This window comes from Salvelinus alpinus, chromosome 21, assembly GCF_045679555.1.
Source record: "Salvelinus alpinus chromosome 21, SLU_Salpinus.1, whole genome shotgun sequence".
NCBI classification, from domain to species: domain Eukaryota; kingdom Metazoa; phylum Chordata; class Actinopteri; order Salmoniformes; family Salmonidae; genus Salvelinus; species Salvelinus alpinus.
Genome location: NC_092106.1, coordinates 44,490,273 through 44,512,967, shown reverse-complemented (window position 1 = coordinate 44,512,967; position 22,695 = coordinate 44,490,273). Strand labels below are relative to the sequence as shown.

General features: G+C 46.2%; 1 protein-coding gene across 1 annotated transcript in view; it reads left to right on the top strand.

The window, feature by feature from the left end:
- The window catches only part of lekr1 (Leucine-, glutamate- and lysine-rich protein 1), a 203,473-nt gene that overhangs the window by 122,335 nt on the left and 58,443 nt on the right, over positions 1-22,695 (top strand). Inside the window, exon 7 of the mRNA XM_071357976.1 lies at positions 14,520-14,597. Within this exon, the coding sequence (XP_071214077.1) occupies positions 14,520-14,597 (78 nt within the window). The remainder of the gene's footprint in view (positions 1-14,519; positions 14,598-22,695) is intronic.

The window sequence follows — 22,695 nt, the reverse complement described above, 5'->3', positions numbered from 1 at the left end:
TGCTCAGCCTATCGCTGGCACTCGGACTGGTCCCAGTCTCTTGGTGCTCGCATCTGTCCGCATCTGGTCGTTGGGTAGATTAGATCCGTCTTGTGTCTCACCCCAGATTCTACACTCAAACAGTTCCTTATTTGGTATTGTCCAGTGTTCTACCCGCCCTGGTTGGCCTAGAGATATGCACCCCTCCCCTCTCCAGATTGACCACAGCTTTTATAGCCTGTCACTCTATGTTGCTCAGTCTTTACACACATACACACATCTGTATTGTTTGTGTGTGTGTGTAACAAAACAATATTCATCTTCAAATAATATGGTAGCGGGCTATAGTGCATAATCATAAATCATAACAATTGCTGAAACAACTCAACCCCTCTCTCCCTGGTGGTCAGTCATTAGCTAGCTGAAACAACTCAACCCATCTCTCTCTGATGGTCAGTCATTAGCTAGCTGAAACAACTCAACCCCTCTCTCCCTGGTGGTCAGTCATTAGCTAGCTGAAACAACTCAACCCCTCTCTCCCTGGTGGTCAGTCATTAGCTAGCTGAAACAACTCAACCCATCTCTCTCTGATGGTCAGTCATTAGCTAGCTGAAACAACTCAACCCCTCTCTCTCTGATGGTCAGTCATTAGCTAGCTGAAACAGCTCAACCCCTCTCTCTCTGGTGGTCAGTCATTAGCTAGCTGAAACAGCTCAACCCCTCTCTCCCTGGTGGTTGGTCATTAGCTAGCTGAAACAGCTCAACCCCTCTCTCTCTGGTGGTCAGTCATTAGCTAGCTGAAACAGCTCAACCCCTCTCTCTCTGGTGGTTGGTCATTAGCTAGCTGAAACAGCTCAACCCCTCTCTCTCTGGTGGTTGGTCATTAGCTAGCTGAAACAGCTCAACCCCTCTCTCTCTGGTGGTCAGTCATTAGCTAGCTGAAACAGCTCAACCCCTCTCTCTCTGATGGTCAGTCATTAGCTAGCTGAAAAAGCTCAACCCCTCTCTCTCTGGTGGTCGGTCATTAGCTAGCTGAAACAGCTCAACCCCTCTCTCTCTGGTGGTTGGTCATTAGCTAGCTGAAAAAGCTCAACCCCTCTCTCTCTGGTGGTTGGTCATTAGCTAGCTGAAACAGCTCAACCCCTCTCTCTCTGGTGGTTGGTCATTAGCTAGCTGAAACAGCTCAACCCCTCTCTCTCTGGTGGTTGGTCATTAGTAGGACAAGACACAATCTGGAAATAATTTGAGAGCAACAACACAGATCAATTACAATCTTACAAAAACAGTTTGATCAACTGGATCTAGACAGCAGAGTAAAGGTATTGATACGAGGAGAGGAGGATCTAGACAGCAGAGTAAAGGTATTGATACGAGGAGAGGAGGATCTAGACAGCAGTATAAAGGTATTGATACGAGGAGAGGAGAGGAGGATCTAGACAGCAGTGTAAAGGTATTGATACGAGGAGAGGAGAGGAGGATCTAGACAGCAGTGTAAAGGTATTGATACGAGGAGAGGAGAGGAGGATCTAGACAGCAGTGTAAAGGTATTGATACGAGGAGAGGAGGATCTAGACAGCAGTGTAAAGGTATTGATACGAGGAGAGGAGGATCTAGACAGCAGTGTAAAGGTATTGATACGAGGAGAGGAGAGGTGGACCTAGACAGCAGTATAAAGGTATTGATACGAGGAGAGGAGAGGTGGACCTAGACAGCAGTATAAAGGTATTGATACGAGGAGAGGAGAGGAGGATCTAGACAGCAGTGTAAAGGTATTGATACGAGGAGAGGAGGATCTAGACAGCAGTATAAAGGTATTGATACGAGGAGAGGAGGATCTAGACAGCAGTATAAAGGTATTGATACGAGGAGAGGAGGATCTAGACAGCAGTGTAAAGGTATTGATACGAGGAGAGGAGGATCTAGACAGCAGTGTAAAGGTATTGATACGAGGAGAGGAGGATCTAGACAGCAGTATAAAGGTATTGATACGAGGAGAGGAGGATCTAGACAGCAGTATAAAGGTATTGATACGAGGAGAGGAGGATCTAGACAGCAGTGTAAAGGTATTGATACGAGGAGAGGAGGATCTAGACAGCAGTGTAAAGGTATTGATACGAGGAGAGGAGAGGAGGATCTAGACAGCAGTATAAAGGTATTGATACAAGGAGAGGAGGATCTAGATAGCAGTGTAAAGGTATTGATACGAGGAGAGGAGAGGAGGATCTAGACAGCAGTGTAAAGGTATTGATACGAGGAGAGGAGGATCTAGACAGCAGTATAAAGGTATTGATACGAGGAGAGGAGAGGAGGATCTAGACAGCAGTATAAAGGTATTGATACGAGGAGACGAGGATCTAGACAGCAGTATAAAGGTATTGATACGAGGAGAGGAGGATCTAGACAGCAGTGTAAAGGTATTGATACGAGGAGAGGAGGATCTAGACAGCAGTGTAAAGGTATTGATACGAGGAGAGGAGGATCTAGACAGCAGTATAAAGGTATTGATACGAGGAGAGGAGGATCTAGACAGCAGTATAAAGGTATTGATACGAGGAGAGGAGGATCTAGACAGCAGTGTAAAGGTATTGATACGAGGAGAGGAGGATCTAGACAGCAGTGTAAATGTATTGATACGAGGAGAGGTGGATCTAGACAGCAGTATAAAGGTATTGATACGAGGAGAGGAGGATCTAGACAGCAGTATAAAGGTATTGATACGAGGAGAGGAGGATCTAGACAGCAGTATAAAGGTATTGATACGAGGAGAGGATAGGAGGATCTAGACAGCAGTATAAAGGTATTGATACGAGGAGAGGTGGATCTAGACAGCAGTATAAAGGTATTGATACAAGGAGAGGAGGATCTAGATAGCATTGTAAAGGAATTGATTGGAGGAGAGGAGAGGAGGATCTAGACAGCAGTGTAAATGTATTGATACGAGGAGAGGAGGATCTAGACATCAGTATAAAGGTATTGATACGAGGAGAGGAGGATCTAGACAGCAGTATAAAGGAATTGATACGAGGAGAGGTGGATCTAGACATCAGTATAAAGGTATTGATACGAGGAGAGGAGGATCTAGACAGCAGTATAAAGGTATTGATACGAGGAGAGGAGAGGAGGATCTAGACAGCAGTGTAAAGGTATTGATACGAGGAGAGGAGAGGAGGATCTAGACAGCAGTGTAAAGGTATTGATACGAGGAGAGGAGGTTCTAGACAGCAGTGTAAAGGTATTGATACGAGGAGAGGAGGATCTAGACAGCAGTGTAAAGGTATTGATACGAGGAGAGGAGAGGTGGACCTAGACAGCAGTATAAAGGTATTGATACGAGGAGAGGAGAGGTGGACCTAGACAGCAGTATAAAGGTATTGATACGACGAGAGGAGAGGAGGATCTAGACAGCAGTGTAAAGGTATTGATACGAGGATAGGAGGATCTAGACAGCAGTATAAAGGTATTGATACGAGGAGAGGAGGATCTAGACAGCAGTATAAAGGTATTGATACAAGGAGAGGAGGATCTAGATAGCAGTGTAAAGGTATTGATACGAGGAGAGGAGAGGAGGATCTAGACAGCAGTGTAAAGGTATTGATACGAGGATAGGAGGATCTAGACAGCAGTATAAAGGTATTGATACGAGGAGAGGAGGATCTAGACAGCAGTATAAATGTATTGATACGAGGAGAGGAGGATCTAGACAGCAGTATAAAGGTATTGATACGAGGAGAGGAGGATCTAGACAGCAGTGTAAAGGTATTGATACGAGGAGAGGAGGATCTAGACAGCAGTGTAAAGGTATTGATACGAGGAGAGGAGGATCTAGACAGCAGTATAAAGGTATTGATACGAGGAGAGGAGGATCTAGACAGCAGTATAAAGGTATTGATACGAGGAGAGGAGGATCTAGACAGCAGTGTAAAGGTATTGATACGAGGAGAGGAGGATCTAGACAGCAGTGTAAAGGTATTGATACGAGGAGAGGAGAGGAGGATCTAGACAGCAGTGTAAAGGTATTGATACGAGGAGAGGAGGATCTAGACAGCAGTATAAAGGTATTGATACGAGGAGAGGAGGATCTAGACAGCAGTATAAAGGTATTGATACGAGGAGAGGAGGATCTAGACAGCAGTATAAAGGTATTGATACGAGGAGAGGAGGATCTAGACAGCAGTGTAAAGGTATTGATACGAGGAGAGGAGGATCTAGACAGCAGTGTAAAGGTATTGATACGAGGAGAGGAGGATCTAGACAGCAGTATAAAGGTATTGATACGAGGAGAGGAGGATCTAGACAGCAGTATAAAGGTATTGATACGAGGAGAGGAGGATCTAGACAGCAGTGTAAAGGTATTGATACGAGGAGAGGAGGATCTAGACAGCAGTGTAAAGGTATTGATACGAGGAGAGGAGAGGAGGATCTAGACAGCAGTATAAAGGTATTGATACGAGGAGAGGTGGATCTAGACAGCAGTATAAAGGTATTGATACAAGGAGAGGAGGATCTAGATAGCAGTGTAAAGGAATTGATACGAGGAGAGGAGAGGAGGATCTAGACAGCAGTGTAAATGTATTGATACGAGGAGAGGAGGATCTAGACATCAGTATAAAGGTATTGATACGAGGAGAGGAGGATCTAGACAGCAGTATAAAGGAATTGATACGAGGAGAGGTGGATCTAGACATCAGTATAAAGGTATTGATACGAGGAGAGGAGGATCTAGACAGCAGTATAAAGGTATTGATACGAGGAGAGGAGCGGAGGATCTAGACAGCAGTGTAAAGGTAATGATACGAGGAGAGGAGGATCTAGACAGCAGTGTAAAGGTAATGATACGAGGAGAGGAGGATCTAGACAGCAGTATAAAGGTATTGATACGAGGAGAGGAGAGGAGGATCTAGACAGCAGTATAAAGGTATTGATACGAGGAGAGGAGAGGAGGATCTAGACAGCAGTATAAAGGTATTGATACGAGGAGAGGAGGATCTAGACAGCAGTATTAAGGTATTGATACGAGGAGAGGCGGATCTAGACAGCAGTATAAAGGTATTGATACGAGGAGAGGAGGATCTAGACAGCAGTGTAAATGTATTGATACGAGGAGGGGAGGATCTAGACAGCAGTGTAAAGGTATTGATACGAGGAGAGGAGGATCTAGACAGCAGTATAAAGGTATTGATACGAGGAGAGGAGGATCTAGACAGCAGTGTAAATGTATTGATACGAGGAGAGGAGGATCTAGACAGCAGTATAAAGGTATTGATACGAGGAGTGTTGGATCTAGACAGCAGTGTAAAGGTATTGATACGAGGAGAGGTGGATCTAGACAGCAGTATAAAGGTATTGATACGAGGAGAGGAGGATCTAGACAGCAGTGTAAAGGTATTGATACGAGGAGAGGAGTGTGGATTCCATCTGTCATTGATCACCAGCAGCAGGTCTAGATCTCTGCCTCTGCCTCAACACACTGCTTCCTCTGAACCAGACTGCCTCTGCATCAACACACTGCTTCCTCCAGTCCAGCCTGCCTCAACACACTGCTTCCTCCAGTCCAGCCTGCCTCAACACACTGCTTCCTCTGAACCAGACTGCCTCTGCCTCAACACACTGCTTCCTCTGAACCAGACTGCCTCTGCCTCAACACACTGCTTCCTCCAGTCCAGCCTGCCTCAACACACTGCTTCCTCCAGTCCAGACTGCCTCTGCCTCAACACACTGCTTCCTCCAGTCCAGACTGTCTCTGCCTCAACACACTGCTTCTTCCAGTCCAGCCTGCCTCAACACGCTGCTTCCTCCAGTCCAGCCTGACTCAACACACAGCTTCCTCCAGTCCAGCCTGCCTCAACACACTGTTTCCTCCAGTCCAGCCTGCCTCAACACACTGCTTCCTCCAGTCCAGCCTGCCTCAACACACTGCTTCCTCCAGTCCAGCCTGCCTCAACACACTGCTTCCTCTGCCTCAACACAGGGAAGGGGCCAGGATGAAAGGGGGATTATAGGAGAGAGATGAAAGAGAGAAGGTGGCAGGGAGCTAGACGGATAAGAGGACGAGGGAATGTGGACGAGAGGAAGAAAGCAAGCAATGTTTGTGATCTTCATGTGTGTGCATATGTGTTTTTGTACGTTTAGGGAGCCAGTAGAACATTTGGAGAGACAGAAGAATGTTTGGAGAGACAGGAGAACATTTGGAGAGACAGAAGAACGTTTGGAGAGACAGAAGAATGTTTGGAGAGACAGAATAACATTTGGAGAGACAGAAGAACATTTGGAGAGACAGAAGAACGTTTGGAGAGACAGAAGAATGTTTGGAGAGACAGAAGAACGTTTGGAGAGACAGAAGAACATTTGGAGAGAAAGAATAACGTTTGGAGAGACAGAAGAACGTTTGGAGAGACAGAAGAACGTTTGGAGAGACAGAAGAATGTTTGGAGAGACAGAAGAACATTTGGAGAGACAGAAGAACATTTGGAGAGACAGAAGAATGTTTGGAGAGGCAGAAGAACGTTTGGAGAGACAGAATAACGTTTGGAGAGAGAAGAACATTTGGAGAGACAGAAGAACATTTGAAGAGACAGAAGAACATTTGGAGAGACAGAAGAACATTTGGAGAGACAGAAGAACGTTTGGAGAGACAGAAGAATGTTTGGAGAGACAGAAGAACGTTTGGAGAGACAGAAGAACGTTTGGAGAGACAGAAGAATGTTTGGAGAGACAGAAGAACATTTGGAGAGACAGAAGAATGTTTGGAGAGGCAGAAGAACGTTTGGAGAGACAGAATAACGTTTGGAGAGAGAAGAACATTTGGAGAGACAGAAGAACATTTGAAGAGACAGAAGAACATTTGGAGAGACAGAAGAACATTTGGAGAGACAGAAGAATGTTTGGAGAGACAGAAGAATGTTTGGAGAGACAGAAGAACGTTTGGAGAGACAGAAGAACGTTTGGAGAGACAGAAGAATGTTTGGAGAGACAAAAGAATGTTTGGAGAGACAGAAGAACATTTGGAGAGACAGAAGAATGTTTGGAGAGACAGAAGAACATTTGGAGAGACAGAAGAACATTTGGAGAGATAGAAGAACGTTTGGCGAGACAGAAAGAGAGAAAGTCCATGTTAATCTTGGGTCTTTTCTACAATATCTTGCTCCTGGCCTGACCCCTCTCTCAGGTCTCCATGACCTGACCGCTGTCACAAATATACTCCTCCTCTTCCCCTTCTCCTCTCATTTGATCCCTTTTTGTCATAATGCACCTTTTCTCTCGATCCATTTGCTGCATCTGATCATATTAACACCACTCCTCTTCTCTCATCCCTTTCTATCAAACACTCTCCCTCCTCCCTTTCACTCAATTCCATATCTCATTCTTCCCTGGTAGTGGTATCTGCCATGTGAGTGGAGTGGAGGCAGTCACAAGGTTAGGTTAACCTGCTGTTTGATAGGACTGTGGCCAATGTGACATGCTGCTATCTCTGCTTACAATAACACACAACAATGAGAGAGAGAGAGAGAGAGAGAGAGAGAGAGAGAGAGAGAGAGAGAGAGAGAGAGAGAGAGAGAGAGAGAGAGAGAGAGAGAGAGAGAGAGAGAGAGAGAGAGAGAGAGAGAGAGAGAGAGAGAGAGAGAGAGGGTTAGCGGGAGGAGAGAATGACAGAGACGGAACATGTTTCAATCCGGCATGTCAATAAAGCATATTAGTGTCTGAATATAGATAGAGGAAAACACAGAAAGGGAATGGGAGGGAAAAAAGTGTAGACAGACGGCTAAACAGCCTGTTATCCTACTGTACGACTGTAACTACATTTACACTGATAAACAGCCTGTTATCCTACTGTACGACTAACTACATTTACACTGATAAACAGCCTGTTATCCTACTGTACGACTAACTACATTTACACTGATAAACAGCCTGTTATCCTACTGTACGACTGTAACTACATTTACACTGATAAACAGCCTGTTATCCTACTGTACGACTGTAACTACATTTACACTGATAAACAGGCAGTTATCCGAGTGTTGTGTTATGTTGATGGGGGTGGGAGCCATCCTTACCACTCTACTCCATTAAACACACACATGTGCACTCTGTCTCATGTATCATGTGTGGTGTTAATGAGGACAGCAGTTCTAATCTGAGCTCTTGTCGGGAGACATGGGAGAGATATGCCCCAGCGTGCCGAGGGTAGGGGGAGGTGGGGGGACGTAGGAGAAACAAACAAGCCCAGTTGGGAGCCACCTCCCATGCATGCCAACTCTGACCTTGGGAGAGAGGGGGAAAGAGATGCACAGGAAGAGAAAACAAGGAGAGAGGGAAGGAAAACAGACTAGTCAAATGTCTATAAAAAATAAAAGAGGGGGAGAAAGCCCAGGCCAAGAAATAAAAATGAGGAAAGGGAGATTGGACTGTTGCTGCAAAAGGTGGCTCTACAAAGTATTGATTTTGGGGGGGTGAATAGTTATGCACTCAAGTTTCTGTTTTTTTGTCTTATTTCTTGTTTGTTTCCCAATAAAAATATTTTGCATCTTCAAAGTGGTCAGCATGTTGTGTAAATCAAATGATTCAAACCCCCCACAAATCCATTTTAATTCCAGGTTGTAAGGCAACAAAATAGGAAAAATACAAAGGGGAGTGAATACTTTCGCAAGCCACTGTAGTTCATTATTATGGATGTATCCAAATAAATGCCAGTAGAAAACAGCTTAAACAAATGCAAATGGCTGGCTGCACTGTTTGATGTGATTGTGTTAGCCCAAGACTGTGTTAGCCCAAGACTGTGTTAGCCCCCAGCATGACAATGCAGCCCGGTCTCATAGACTAGACGTAACAGAAAATGTAGATCCGGGACACTCAAATTAGTATGATATGTTACGTTTGGTATGGTTACATAAGACATAAGGTTACTTAAAGGGGAATGGAAACACTAGGCTTTAGAACACCAGCCAACTGGAACTGAATCGCCACGTTGCCATTGTTGAATCACTGGCAGGATTTCCCCAAAAGGTCCAAGTCACAAAACTGTCTGGAAGACCATGAACTCTGCATGCAATAATGAGAAAGAAATAGCTGGTTTCAAAACATATATGAAAACATGATACATATTTGAAAGCTGAGAAACAGCCCTTTCAAATGATATGACGTACAATAGCACCACATCAATCAAATGGCAATCAGTCAAGAAAAAAACACCTGTGAAAATGTGTATCTTATACAAAAATGAACACTTTCCTCAAACAAATGCCATTTACACAACTTCTAATGAACATAGAGAATAACTTAAAGCATAGTTGAGTCCTTGTTATTTTGTAAGAATTGAAAATCCTTAAATCAGAATGAAAAGCCTTTTACTGTGAATGAGTTACAGCAGGTTTGGTGAACGGTGGTATTTTTCTATGTAATGTTCCTTTATGAGACACTTTCTTTATGGATTATATATTAAACACAGATCTGAACCAAAACATATTACAAATGCCATTTAGTCTTACATATGATAAGGAAACACATACACAAGTAATATAATATTAATAAATCAAGAACTTTGTTGAAATAACTTTCTTTAGGGGAATACAGCGTCTCAATCAAGCCTGAAAACAAAGTTCAAGCTACATCGAAAGTTGTAATTACAAAGTATGATAAGAATAAGGCATATAATAACAATAATTGGCTTTTTGCAACTTCATTTTCTTCTGTACGTACGTTCCACTAGGCCTGTAGCCTAATACAGGAAGAGTCAAAATGGGAACAAAATGAACGCTTGCAGAGGAGGCGAAATGACCAGTGACAATCTGAGCTACTGGGTGAAGAGTACAAGTCCCTTTAGTAGAGCCTATGTCTGCAATAAATTCAACTCACTGGATTACCGCAACCTAAAACTATTTCGGTCCACTACGATGCATAACTGCTTGCCCTGGCACTCTGGTGAACTCAATTATGTCAAAAGACCCGGTAGACTGAGGAAGACCACTGTAGTGGATGACGGGAGAATACTCTCTATGGTGAAGAAAACCCCCCTGACAACAGCCCAACAGATCAAACACACTCTCCTGGATGCAGGTGTAGATGTGTCAAAGTCTACCATACGTAGAAAACTACACCAGCAGGCCTACAGACGGTACACTACAAGATGCAAACCACTGATAAGCCTGAAGAACAGAAAGGCGAGATTACAGTTTGCTAAAAAGCACCTAAAAGAGCCCCAAGAGTTCTGGAAAAAAGTATTGTGGACAGATGAGACAAATATTAACATGTACCAGAGTGATGGAAAGAGGAAAGTGTGGAGAGAAAAAAAGACATGCCCATGATCCAAAGCATACCACCTCATCCGTGAAACATGGTGGAGGGGGTGTTATGGCTTGGGCCTGTATGGCTGCCAGTGGAACATGGTGGAGGAGGTGTTATGGCTTGGGCCTGTATGGCCGCCAGTGAAACATGGTGGAGGGGGTGTTATGGCTTGGGCCTGTATGGCTGCCAGTGGAACATGGTGGTGGGGGTGTTATGGCTTGGGCCTGTATGGCTGCCAGTGGAACATGGTGGAGGGGGTGTTATGGCTTGGGCCTGTATGGCTGCCAGTGGAACATGGTGGAGGGGGTGTTATGGCTTGGGCCTGTATGGCTGCCAGTGAAACATGGTGGAGGGGGTGTTATGGCTTGGGCCTGTATGGCTGCCAGTGGAACATGGTGGAGGGGGTGTTATGGCTTGGGCCTGTATGGCTGCCAGTGTAACATGGTGGAGGGGGTGTTATGGCTTGGGCCTGTATGGCCGCCAGTGAAACATGGTGGAGGGGGTGTTATGGCTTGGGCCTGTATGGCTGCCAGTGGAACATGGTGGTGGGGGTGTTATGGCTTGGGCCTGTATGGCTGCCAGTGGAACATGGTGGAGGGGGTGTTATGGCTTGGGCCTGTATGGCCGCCAGTGAAACATGGTGGAGGGGGTGTTATGGCTTGGGTCTGTATGGCTGCCAGTGAAACATGGTGGAGGGGGTGTTATGGCTTGGGCCTGTATGGCTGCCAGTGGAACATGGTGGAGGGGGTGTTATGGCTTGGGCCTGTATGGCTGCCAGTGGAACATGGTGGTGGGGGTGTTATGGCTTGGGCCTGTATGGCTGCCAGTGGAACATGGTGGAGGGGGTGTTATGGCTTGGGCCTGTATGGCTGCCAGTGGAACATGGTGGAGGGGGTGTTATGGCTTGGGCCTGTATGGCTGCCAGTGAAACATGGTGGAGGGGGTGTTATGGCTTGGGCCTGTATGGCTGCCAGTGGAACATGGTGGAGGGGGTGTTATGGCTTGGGCCTGTATGGCTGCCAGTGTAACATGGTGGAGGGGGTGTTATGGCTTGGGCCTGTATGGCCGCCAGTGAAACATGGTGGAGGGGGTGGTATGGCTTGGGCCTGTATGGCTGCCAGTGGAACATGGTGGTGGGGGTGTTATGGCTTGGGCCTGTATGGCTGCCAGTGGAACATGGTGGAGGGGGTGTTATGGCTTGGGCCTGTATGGCCGCCAGTGAAACATGGTGGAGGGGGTGTTATGGCTTGGGTCTGTATGGCTGCCAGTGAAACATGGTGGAGGGGGTGTTATGGCTTGGGCCTGTATGGCTGCCAGTGGAACATGGTGGAGGGGGTGTTATGGCTTGGGCCTGTATGGCTGCCAGTGAAACATGGTGGAGGGGGTGTTATGGCTTGGGCCTGTATGGCTGCCAGTGGAACATGGTGGAGGGGGTGTTATGGCTTGGGCCTGTATGGCTGCCAGTGAAACATGGTGGAGGGGGTGTTATGGCTTGGGCCTGTATGGCTGCCAGTGAAACATGGTGGAGGGGGGTGTTATGGCTTGGGCCTGTATGGCTGCCAGTGAAACATGGTGGAGGGGGTGTTATGGCTTGGGCCTGTATGGCTGCCAGTGGAACATGGTGGAGGGGGTGTTATGGCTTGGGCCTGTATGGCTGCCAGTGAAACATGGTGGAGGGGGTGTTATGGCTTGGGCCTGTATGGCTGCCAGTGAAATATGGTGGAGGAGGTTTTATGGCTTGGGCCTGTATGGCTGCCAGTGGAACATGGTGGAGGGGGTGTTATGGCTTGGGCCTGTATGGCTGCCAGTGAAACATGGTGGAGGGGGTGTTATGGCTTGGGCCTGTATGGCTGCCAGTGAAACATGGTGGAGGGGGTGTTATGGCTTGGGCCTGTATGGCTGCCAGTGAAACATGGTGGAGGGGGTGTTATGGCTCTGGCCTGTATGGCTGCCAGTGAAACATGGTGGAGGGGGTGTTATGGCTTGGGCCTGTATGGCTGCCAGTGGAACATGGTGGAGGGGGTGTTATGGCTTGGGCCTGTATGGCTGCCAGTGGAACATGGTGGAGGGGGTGTTATGGCTTGGGCCTGTATGGCTGCCAGTGAAACATGGTGGAGGGGGTGTTATGGCTTGGGCCTGTATGGCTGCCAGTGGAACAGCCTCACTTGTCTTCATCGATGATGTGACTGCAGACAGAAGTAGAACAATGAATTCTGAAGTCTACATAAATATTTTATCTGCTCAGATAAAACCAAATGCCTCCAAACCCATTGGACGGCACTTCATCATGCAACAAGACAATGACCCTAAACATACTGCTAGAGCAACGAAGGGGTTTTTGATGGCCAAAAAGTGGAAAATCCTTCACTGGCCGAGTCAATCACCGGATCAGAATCCAATTGAACATGCATTTTACATGCTGAAGAGGAGACTGAAGGCAATAAGTCCCTGAAACAAGCAGGAACTGAAGATGGCTGCAGTACAGGCCTGGCAGAGCATCACCAGGGAAGATACCCAGCGTCTGGTGATGTCGATGCATGCAAAGTCATTGCATACAAAGGATATGCGACCAAATATTAACAATGATTACTTTCCAAGGAATTATGGTGCTCACTGTATGTAGTTCAAATTGTCAATATGAGCATTTTATTTTGTACAGTTATCAAAGACAAAATTAACATAAGAAATACAAGAGAAGAGCTAAATCAACTAGCTAGCTAGTTATCTTTCCTCATTTTGGCTGACTCTCTAAAGGGTCTATCAGAGTATCAAATGTGTACACATACGCACAGCAGTGTTCTAGGATATTGGACCGTTGGCATTCATACTTTTAGAATTCTCAGCGCATCTCGAGCAATTTCTCCAACTGTCAACACATTCAAATGAATCGAGGACGCGTACCCGGGAGACGCGTTGGTTAAGAAATGTGGGGAGGTGCGCACCCCGCAGATGGTGATCTCAGAGTCGCATACCTATGTCACAATGGGACACTGGATTATCGCGTCTCAGCATCTGTGAACTATGATTTATATTATCAAAAGTTCATTTCACAGACTCATCTAATCGCAAAAAATACTCTAAAATGGAAATATTATAATTACCAACTGAAAAACAAATTGTATACAGTTTCTTACCTTAATATTGTTGCCATTATCTTAATGACAAAGCTGTCAAATGTGTGAGAAACCTTTCAGGTCCGGGGGTGGCGATTACTATGGCTATTCAAGATGGCGCTACCCGTACCTCTAATAAACGTTGTTCAATATCAAAATCCTTAAATGCACATGTTTAAGGTTAGGAGTTAGGTTAAAGGATTAAGGTTAGGGTTATGGGAAGGGTTAGCTAACATGCTAAGTAGGTGACAAGTTGCTAATAAGCTAAAGATGTCCATGATGAGATTCGAACACTCAACCTTTTGTTTGCTAGACAGTCGCAGTATACACCAACCCATCCACCCTTACCAACCTCCCTACTTTAGTTTTTGTCTTAAAAGGGAAAAGGAAACACCTTAGCAAGTAAAGCTAAGCAAAGAGATATATTCCATCCACTAATACTAACCCTTACCCTTAACCCCTAGCTTAGCTAACGTTAGCCACCTAGATAACATTAGCGATAGCAACCTAGCCTCCTAACTAACATTAGCTACAACAACTTGGAATTCGTAACATATACATTTTGCTAATTCGTGACATATTTTACGAATTGCAATTCGCAACACATTGAAGAATGGCAATTCGTAACTTATCATACGAAATGGATGATGGACATCCACAAATGTATACATTCCATACGAAACGTAACATTTCATACTAATTGGAGTGTCCTGGATTTACGTTTACCATGTTACATCTTCCCCTGAGTCCAGGTTGCAGCCGGCAGATATAGAATAAAAGGACTTCATGACTGGGTCGCGTCTCCGGCAACCTAACCGATAGAACGACCAGCCGGGTTGGGTAGCAACCCTAGATTTGTGTTGGGACTATATATCGTGGAAGGATGAAAATAATGTCAATCATTATTTGAATTTGTTGGTAACCAGTTGTTCGGAGGATATATTTGCACGGTTTGCCGGCCCTCGACGAACAACATCCAATATTCTCCAAACACCAGCTACAAGGGTGTGTGTGTGTGTGTGTGTGTGTGTGTGTGTGTGTGTGTGTGTGTGTGTGTGTGTGTGTGTGTGTGTGTGTGTGTGTGTGTGTGTGTGTGTGTGTGTGTGAGAGAGAACATCTGACTGAAGCATGGTCTGTGTCTTCCAGAGCTCAGAGCAGAAAGACAGAAGAGCTGGTGAACCAACAGACACACTCCCAGAGGGAGCAGAGAGACAAACTTCTCAGGTAGGTAACATCTGAGTCAAAGCCCAGAGAGGAACAGAGGAGTGGAGTGGATGAAAGAGGAGAGGAACAGAGGAGAGGAGAGAAGAGGAACAGAGGAGAGGAGAGGAGAGGAGAGGAGAGGAGAGGAGAGGAGAGGAGAGGAGAGGAGAGGAGAGGAGAGGAGAGGAGAGGAGAGGAGAGGAGAGGAGAGGATGGGAGGGGAGGGGAGGGCACCTCTGTTTGAGACACCTCTGTTAAGTCCCCTCATGGTTTTAGTTTTGAACCGGCGTTCAGGGACTGTTTGGGGAATGTCCGCTTCCCCCTCCCGTCCTCCTATTCCTCCCCTCCCCTCCTGCTCCTCCTCCACCCCTCTTCATATTCCTCCCCTCCTCCTACCATCCCCTCCTCATATTCCTCCCCTCATCCTCCCGTCCTCATATTCCCTGTAGAGGCAGCCACAGACTGTGAGAGATATGATCATGATATTAGTGTAGGTTTATAGGACTAATATTATGAAGATATACTGTAAGCCAAGGGAATGTGCCATTGACACAGCTGTAAGTCTGATGTGAGTCTCTCCTCCTCTCATCTCCACCCACCCCTCCCCTTTGTTGTGTGTTGCCCAGAGAGATATCAGAAAGATATTAACTGACTGACTGAGTCTCGTGTCAACCTCAGAGGCAGATGGAAGCACTTCTGAGCTGGCTGAGTGTCTGATGCTGCTCCACTTTTCCACACACACACACACACACACACACACACACACACACACACACACACACACACACACACACACACACACACACACACACACACACACACACACACACACACACACACACACACACCGACAGAAACACCCAATATCCTCCTCCACACAGCAGCAGGGTTCTGAGAGAGACCATCTGGTCCTGGGTTGTTCTCTCATACAGTAAATATATCTTAGGGTTGGTTGTAAATGTTTCCCAGAGCTGCCGCTGGCATCCTGGTGTGTTCAATTACAACGTAATGTTGGTGTCCCTCCCTCAAGTCTGTCCCTGAGGTATTCCAGATATGTTCCTGCCTCAGCAGTACAACAACACATGATCTCACTGCTCTGTGTGATCAGGTTATGGCTGTGGGCTTTTTAATGGATGGATTCAGAAGAATGTTATTTTGTCTGCTGTCCATTTGCCAGCCTGTAGCGTCAAAGGCTTTGAACACAGCTTTGCTTTACTTCTAGGTAGAATCGTCATTATAATCAGTATGGAGAATTAAGTAAAAGCACAAGTCCAAATCTCTATCTCCATCCATGGCTAATTTAGAAAAGGGACAATTTTAGCTAACAACACGACTAGATGCAACAATTCAAGTTTTTCTGTCAATTATGTATTTCTCTTGATGCGATGTGGTAGGATAAAAGCCAAAGCAAAACTGTCTTCCCTTGACACTTTTTGTTGGTGCGCCAGGACCATTCACAGTTCAGCTCACTCAGTTTAGCTCAACGCTGATTGGCTGTTATTTTATACTTTTTTTTTATCAAGGGAGGCCAAATGCTCGCTGGCTTCCTTTGCATTCAATGCTGCGGGCGGAAACAATGTCATACTCTTTCTTACCAGACAGCATCAGAAAGATGGCCGACACATAGAGACAGAGGTTACCTGTTTCGCTCGCTCGGATGCTTTCTCCCGTCAGATTCAATGAGCCTCTTGCAAATTGAAGGAAAATTCTGAAACACAGAGACGAAAGATAAATAATTGTATCTTTTTTTTGGGGGGGGGAGGGGGGAAAGCCTGGCTGTCCTTGGTATCCATGAATACACGCCATTGAGTCCCAGATGTGTTGATGAGATATGCAGGCGATGCTGCAATGGTAGTGATAAGACTACTTCCCTGTGGAACTCCCCTCAGGTTCCTTCTGGCCCTACATAGGACTCCCGTGTTGTCCTGTCTCAGTGTGTTGCTCTGTCTCAGTGTGTTGTCCTGTCTCAGTGTGTTGCTCTGTCTCAGTGTGTTGTCCTGTCTCAGTGTGTTGCTCTGTCTCAGTGTGTTGTCCTGTCTCAGTGTGTTGTCCTGTCTCAGTGTGTTGCTCTGTCTCAGTGTGTTGCTCTGTCTCAGTGTGTTGTCCTGTCTCAGTGTGTTGCTCTGTCTCAGTGTGTTGCTCTGTCTCAGTGTGTTGCTCTGTCTCAGTGTGTTGCTCTGTCTCAGTGTGTTGCTCTGTCTCAGTGTGTTGTCCTGTCTCAGTGTGTTGTCCTGTCTCAGTGTGTTGTCCTGTCTCAGTGTGTTGCTCTGTCTCAGTGTGTTGCTCTGTCTCAGTGTGTTGTCCTGTCTCAGTGTGTTGCTCTGTCTCAGTGTGTTGTCCTGTCTCAGAGTGTTGTCCTGTCTCAGTGTGTTGTCCTGTCTCAGTGTGTTGTCCTGTCTCAGTGTGTTGTCCTGTCTCAGTGTGTTGTCCTGTCTCAGTGTGTTGCTCTGTCTCAGTGTGTTGTCCTGTCTCAGTGTGTTGTCCTGTCTCAGTGTGTTGCTCTGTCTCAGTGTGTTGTCCTGTCTCAGTGTGTTGTCCTGTCTCAGTGTGTTGTCCTGTCTCAGAGTGTTGTCCTGTCTCAGTGTGTTGTCCTGTCTCAGTGTGTTGTCCTGTCTCAGTGTGTTGCTCTGTCTCAGTGTGTTGTCCTGTCTCAGTGTGTGTTGTCCTGTCTCAGTGTGTTGTCCTGTCTCAGTGTGTTGTCCTGTCTCAGTGTGTTGCTCTGTCTCAGTGTGTTGTCCTGTCTCAGTGTGTTGTCCTGTCTCAGTGTGTTGTCCTGTCTCAGTGTGTTGTCCTGTCTCAGTGTGTTGTCCTGTCTCAGTGTGTTGTCCAGTCTCAGTGTGTTGCTCTGTCTCAGTGTGTTGTCCTGTCTCAGTGTGTTGCTCTGTCTCAGTGTGTTGTCCTGTCTCAGTGTGTTGTCCTGTCTCAGTGTGTTGCTCTGTCTCAGTGTGTTGTCCTGTCTCAGTGTGTTGTCCTGTCTCAGTGTGTTGTCCTGTCTCAGTGTGTTGCTCTGTCTCAGTGTGTTGTCCTGTCTCAGTGTGTTGCTCTGTCTCAGTGTGTTGCTCTGTCTCAGTGTGTTGTCCTGTCTCAGTGTGTTGCTCTGTCTCAGTGTGTTGTCCTGTCTCAGTGTGTTGTCCTGTCTCAGTGTGTTGTCCTGTCTCAGTGTGTTGCTCTGTCTCAGTGTGTTGTCCTGTCTCAGTGTGTTGCTCTGTCTCAGTGTGTTGTCCTGTCTCAGTGTGTTGTCCTGTCTCAGTGTGTTGTCCTGTCTCAGTGTGTTGTCCTGTCTCAGTGTGTTGTCCTGTCTCAGTGTGTTGTCCTGTCTCAGTGTGTTGCTCTGTCTCAGTGTGTTGTCCTGTCTCAGTGTGTTGTCCTGTCTCAGTGTGTTGTCCTGTCTCAGTGTGTTGTCCTGTCTCAGTGTGTTGTCCTGTCTCAGTGTGTTGTCCTGTCTCAGTGTGTTGCTCTGTCTCAGTGTGTTGTCCTGTCTCAGTGTGTTGTCCTGTCTCAGTGTGTTGTCCTGTCTCAGTGTGTTGCTCTGTCTCAGTGTGTTGTCCTGTCTCAGTGTGTTGTCCTGTCTCAGTGTGTTGTCCTGTCTCAGTGTGTTGTCCTGTCTCAGAGTGTTGTCCTGTCTCAGTGTGTTGTCCTGTCTCCGTGTGTTGTCCTATCTCAGTGTGTTGTCCTGTCTCAGTGTGTTGCTCTGTCTCAGTGTGTTGCTCGGTCTCAGTGTGTTGTCCTGTCTCAGTGTGTTGTCCTGTCTCAGTGTGTTGTCCTGTCTCAGTGTGTTGTCCTGTCTCAGTGTGTTGTCCTGTCTCAGTGTGTTGTCCTGTCTCAGTGTGTGTTGCTCTGTCTCAGTGTGTTGCTCTGTCTCAGTGTGTTGCTCTGTCTCAGTGTGTTGCTCTGTCTCAGTGTGTTGCTCTGTCTCAGTGTGTTGTCCTGTCTCAGTGTGTTGCTCTGTCTCAGTGTGTTGCCCTGTCTCAGTGTGTTGCTCTGTCTCAGTGTGTTGCCCTGTCTCAGTGTGTTGCTCTGTCTCAGTGTGTTGTCCTGTCTCAGTGTGTTGTCCTGTCTCAGTGTGTGTTGCTCTGTCTCAGTGTGTTGCTCTGTCTCAGTGTGTTGCTCTGTCTCAGTGTGTTGCCCTGTCTCAGTGTGTTGCTCTGTCTCAGTGTGTTGCCCTGTCTCAGTGTGTTGCTCTGTCTCAGTGTGTTGTCCTGTCTCAGTGTGTGTTGTCCTGTCTCAGTGTGTTGTCCTGTCTCAGTGTGTTGCTCTGTCTCAGTGTGTTGCTCTGTCTCAGTGTGTTGTCCTGTCTCAGTGTGTGTTGTCCTGTCTCAGTGTGTGTTGTCCTGTCTCAGTGTGTTGTCCTGTCTCAGTGTGTTGTCCTGTCTCAGTGTGTTGTCCTGTCTCAGTGTGTTGCTCTGTCTCAGTGTGTTGCTCTGTCTCAGTGTGTTGCTCTGTCTCAGTGTGTTGCTCTGTCTCAGTGTGTTGTCCTGTCTCAGTGTGTGTTGTCCTGTCTCAGTGTGTGTTGTCCTGTCTCAGTGTGTGTTGTCCTGTCTCAGTGTGTTGTCCTGTCTCAGTGTGTGTTGTCCTGTCTCAGTGTGTGTTGTCCTGTCTCAGTGTGTGTTGTCCTGTCTCAGTGTGTTGTCCTGTCTCAGTGTGTTGTCCTGTCTCAGTGTGTTGCTCTGTCTCAGTGTGTTGCTCTGTCTCAGTGTGTTGTCCTGTCTCAGTGTGTTGTCCTGTCTCAGTGTGTTGCTCTGTCTCAGTGTGTTGCTCTGTCTCAGTGCGTTGCTCTGTCTCAGTGTGTTGTCCTGTCTCAGTGTGTTGCTCTGTCTCAGTGTGTTGTCCTGTCTCAGTGTGTTGCTCTGTCTCAGTGTGTTTGTCCTGCTTTGCAATAGCGCTCTCTCGACTGGGTAATATTATCCGGGAGAAACCAGGGATCGAACAGAAATATAAACGCAACATGCAACAATTTCTAAGATTTTACTGAGTTACAGTTCAGGAAACAGTCAAAATAAATAAATGATGCTCTGATCTATGGATTTCACATGACTGGGAATACAGATATGCATCTGTTGGTCACAGATACCTTAAAAACGAAGTAGGGGCGTGTATCAGAAAACCAGTCAGTATCTGGTGGGACCACTATTTGCCTCATGCAGCACGACACATCTCCTTCGCATAGAGTTGATCAGGCTGTTTGTTGGTTGTGGCCTGTGGAATGTTGTCCCACTCCTCTTCAATGGCTGTGCGAAGTTGCTAGATATTAGTGGAAACTGGAACACGCTGTCGTAAACGCCATGGAAGAAGTGGGACATTTTCAGCTTCCAGGAATTGTGTACCGCTCCTTGCCATACAGGGCCGTGCGTTATCATGCTGAAACATGAGGTGATGGTGGTGGATGAATGGCACGACAATGGGCCTCAGGATCTCATCACTGTATCTCTGTGCAATCAAATTGCCATCGATAAAATGCAATTGTATTCGTTGACCGTAGCTTATGCCTGCCCATACCATAACCCCACCATGAGGCACTCTGTTCACATCCACAAACCCCTCATCCACACGACGCCATACCATACACGCCGTCTGTCATCTGTCTGATACAGTTGAAACCAGGATTCATCCGTGAAGAGCACACTTCTCCAATGTGCCAGTGGCGATCAAAGGTGAGCATTTGCCCACTGAAGTTGGTTACGACTCCGAACTGCAGTTGGTCAAGACCCTGGTGAGGACGACGAGCACGCAGATGAGCTTCCCTGAGACAGATTCTGACAGTTTGTGTAGAAATTCTTTGGTTGTGCAAACCCACAGTTTCATCAGCTGTCCGGGTGGCTGGTCTCAGACAATCCCGCAGGTGAAGAAGCCGGATGTGGAGGTCCTGGGCTGGCGTAGTTATACAGTGGGGAGAACAAGTATTTGATACACTGCCGATTTTGCAGGTTTTCCTACTTACAAAGCATGTAGAGGTCTGTAATTTTTATCATAGGTACACTTCAACTATGAGAGACGGAATCTAAAACAAAAATCCAGAAAATCACATTGTATGATTTTTAAGTAATTAATTTGCATTTTATTGCATGACATAAGTATTTGATACATCAGAAAAGCAGAACTTAATATTTGGTACAGAAACCTTTGTTTGCAATTACAGAGATCATACGTTTCCTGTAGTTCTTGACTAGGTTTGCACACACTGCAGCAGGGATTTTGGCCCACTCCTCCCTACAGATCTTCTCCAGATCCTTCAGGTTTCGGGGCTGTCGCTGGGCAATACGGACTTTCAGCTCCCTCCAAAGATTTTCTATTGGGTTCAGGTCTGGAGACTGGCTAGGCCACTCCAGGACCTTGAGATGCTTCTTACGGAGCCACTCCTTAGTTGCCATGGCTGTGTGTTTCGTGTCGTTGTCATGCTGGAAGACCCAGCCACGACCCATCTTCAATGCTCTTACTGAGGGAAGGAGGTTGTTGGCCAAGATCTCGCGATACATGGCCCCATCCATCCTCCCCTCAATACGGTGCAGTCGTCCTGTCCCCTTTGCAGAAAAGCATCCCCAAAGAATGATGTTTCCACCTCCATGCTTCACGGTTGGGATGGTGTTCTTGGGGTTGTACTCATACTTCTTCTTCCTCCAAACACGGCGAGTGGAGTTAGACCAAAAAGCTCTATTTTTGTCTCATCAGACCACATGACCTTCTCCCATTCCTCCTCTGGATCATCCAGATGGTCATTGGCAAACATCAGACAGGCCTGGACATGCACTGGCTTAAGCAGGGGGACCTTGCGTGCGCTGCAGGATTTTAATCCATGACGGCGTAGTGTGTTACTAATGGTTTTCTTTGAGACTGTGGTCCCAGCTCTCTTCAGGTCATTGACCAGGTCCTGCCGTGTAGTTCTGGGCTGATCCCTCACCTTCCTCATGATCATTGATGCCCCACGAGGTGAAATCTTGCATGGAGCCCCAGACCGAGGGTGATTGACCGTCATCTTGAACTTCTTCCATTTTCTAATAATTGCGCCAACAGTTGTTTCCTTCTCACCAAGCTGCTTGCCTATTGTCCTGTAGCCCATCCCAGCCTTGTGCAGGTCTACAATTTTATCCCTGATGTCCTTACACAGCTCTCTGGTCTTGGCCATTGTGGAGAGGTTGGAATCTGTTTGATTGAGTGTGTGGACAGGTGTCTTTTATACAGGTAACGAGTTCAAACAGGTGCAGTTAATACAGGTAATGAGTGGAGAACAGGAGGGCTTCTTAAAGAAAAACTAACAGGTCTGTGAGAGCCGGAATTCTTACTGGTTGGTAGGTGATCAAATACTTATGTCATGCAATAAAATGCAAATTAATTATTTAAAAATCATACAATGTGATTTTCTGGATTTTTGTTTTAGATTCCGTCTCTCACAGTTGAAGTGTACCTATGATAAAAATGACAGACCTCTACATGCTTTGTAAGTAGGAAAACCTGCAAAATCGGCAGTGTATCAAATACTTGTTCTCCCCACTGTAAGTGATCTGCATTTGTGAGATAGGTTGGACGTATTGCCAACTTCTCTAAAGCGACATTGGAGGCGGCTTATGATAGATAAATTAACATTCAATTCTCTGGCAATAACTCTGGTGGACATTCCTGCAGTCAGCATGCCAATTGCACACTCCCTCAAAACTTGAGACATCTGTGGTATTGTGTTGTGTGACAAAACTGCACATTTTAGAGTGGCCTTTTATTGTCCCCAGGATAAGGTGCACCTGTGTAATTATCATGCTGTTTAATCAGCTTCTTGATATGCCACACCTGTCAGGTGGATGGATTATCTTGGCAAAGGAGAAATGCTCACTAACAGGGATGTAAACAAAACAAACATTTTAGCTTTTTGTGCGTATGGAACATCTCTGGGATCTTTTATTTCAGTTCATGAAACATGGGACCAACACTTTACATGTTGTGTTTATATTTTTCTTCACTGTATGTTATGCAAAAAAAATATATATATTTTATTACACTGAGTATTCAAATTACTTTATTATTCTCCTGTTGTTGCAATGTGGAGAGATGAACCTGCAGCATTTCATTGTACGTGTACACCACATGTAGTGTGTGCATCCTGTGCATATGACAAATAAACTTGGCAAATTTG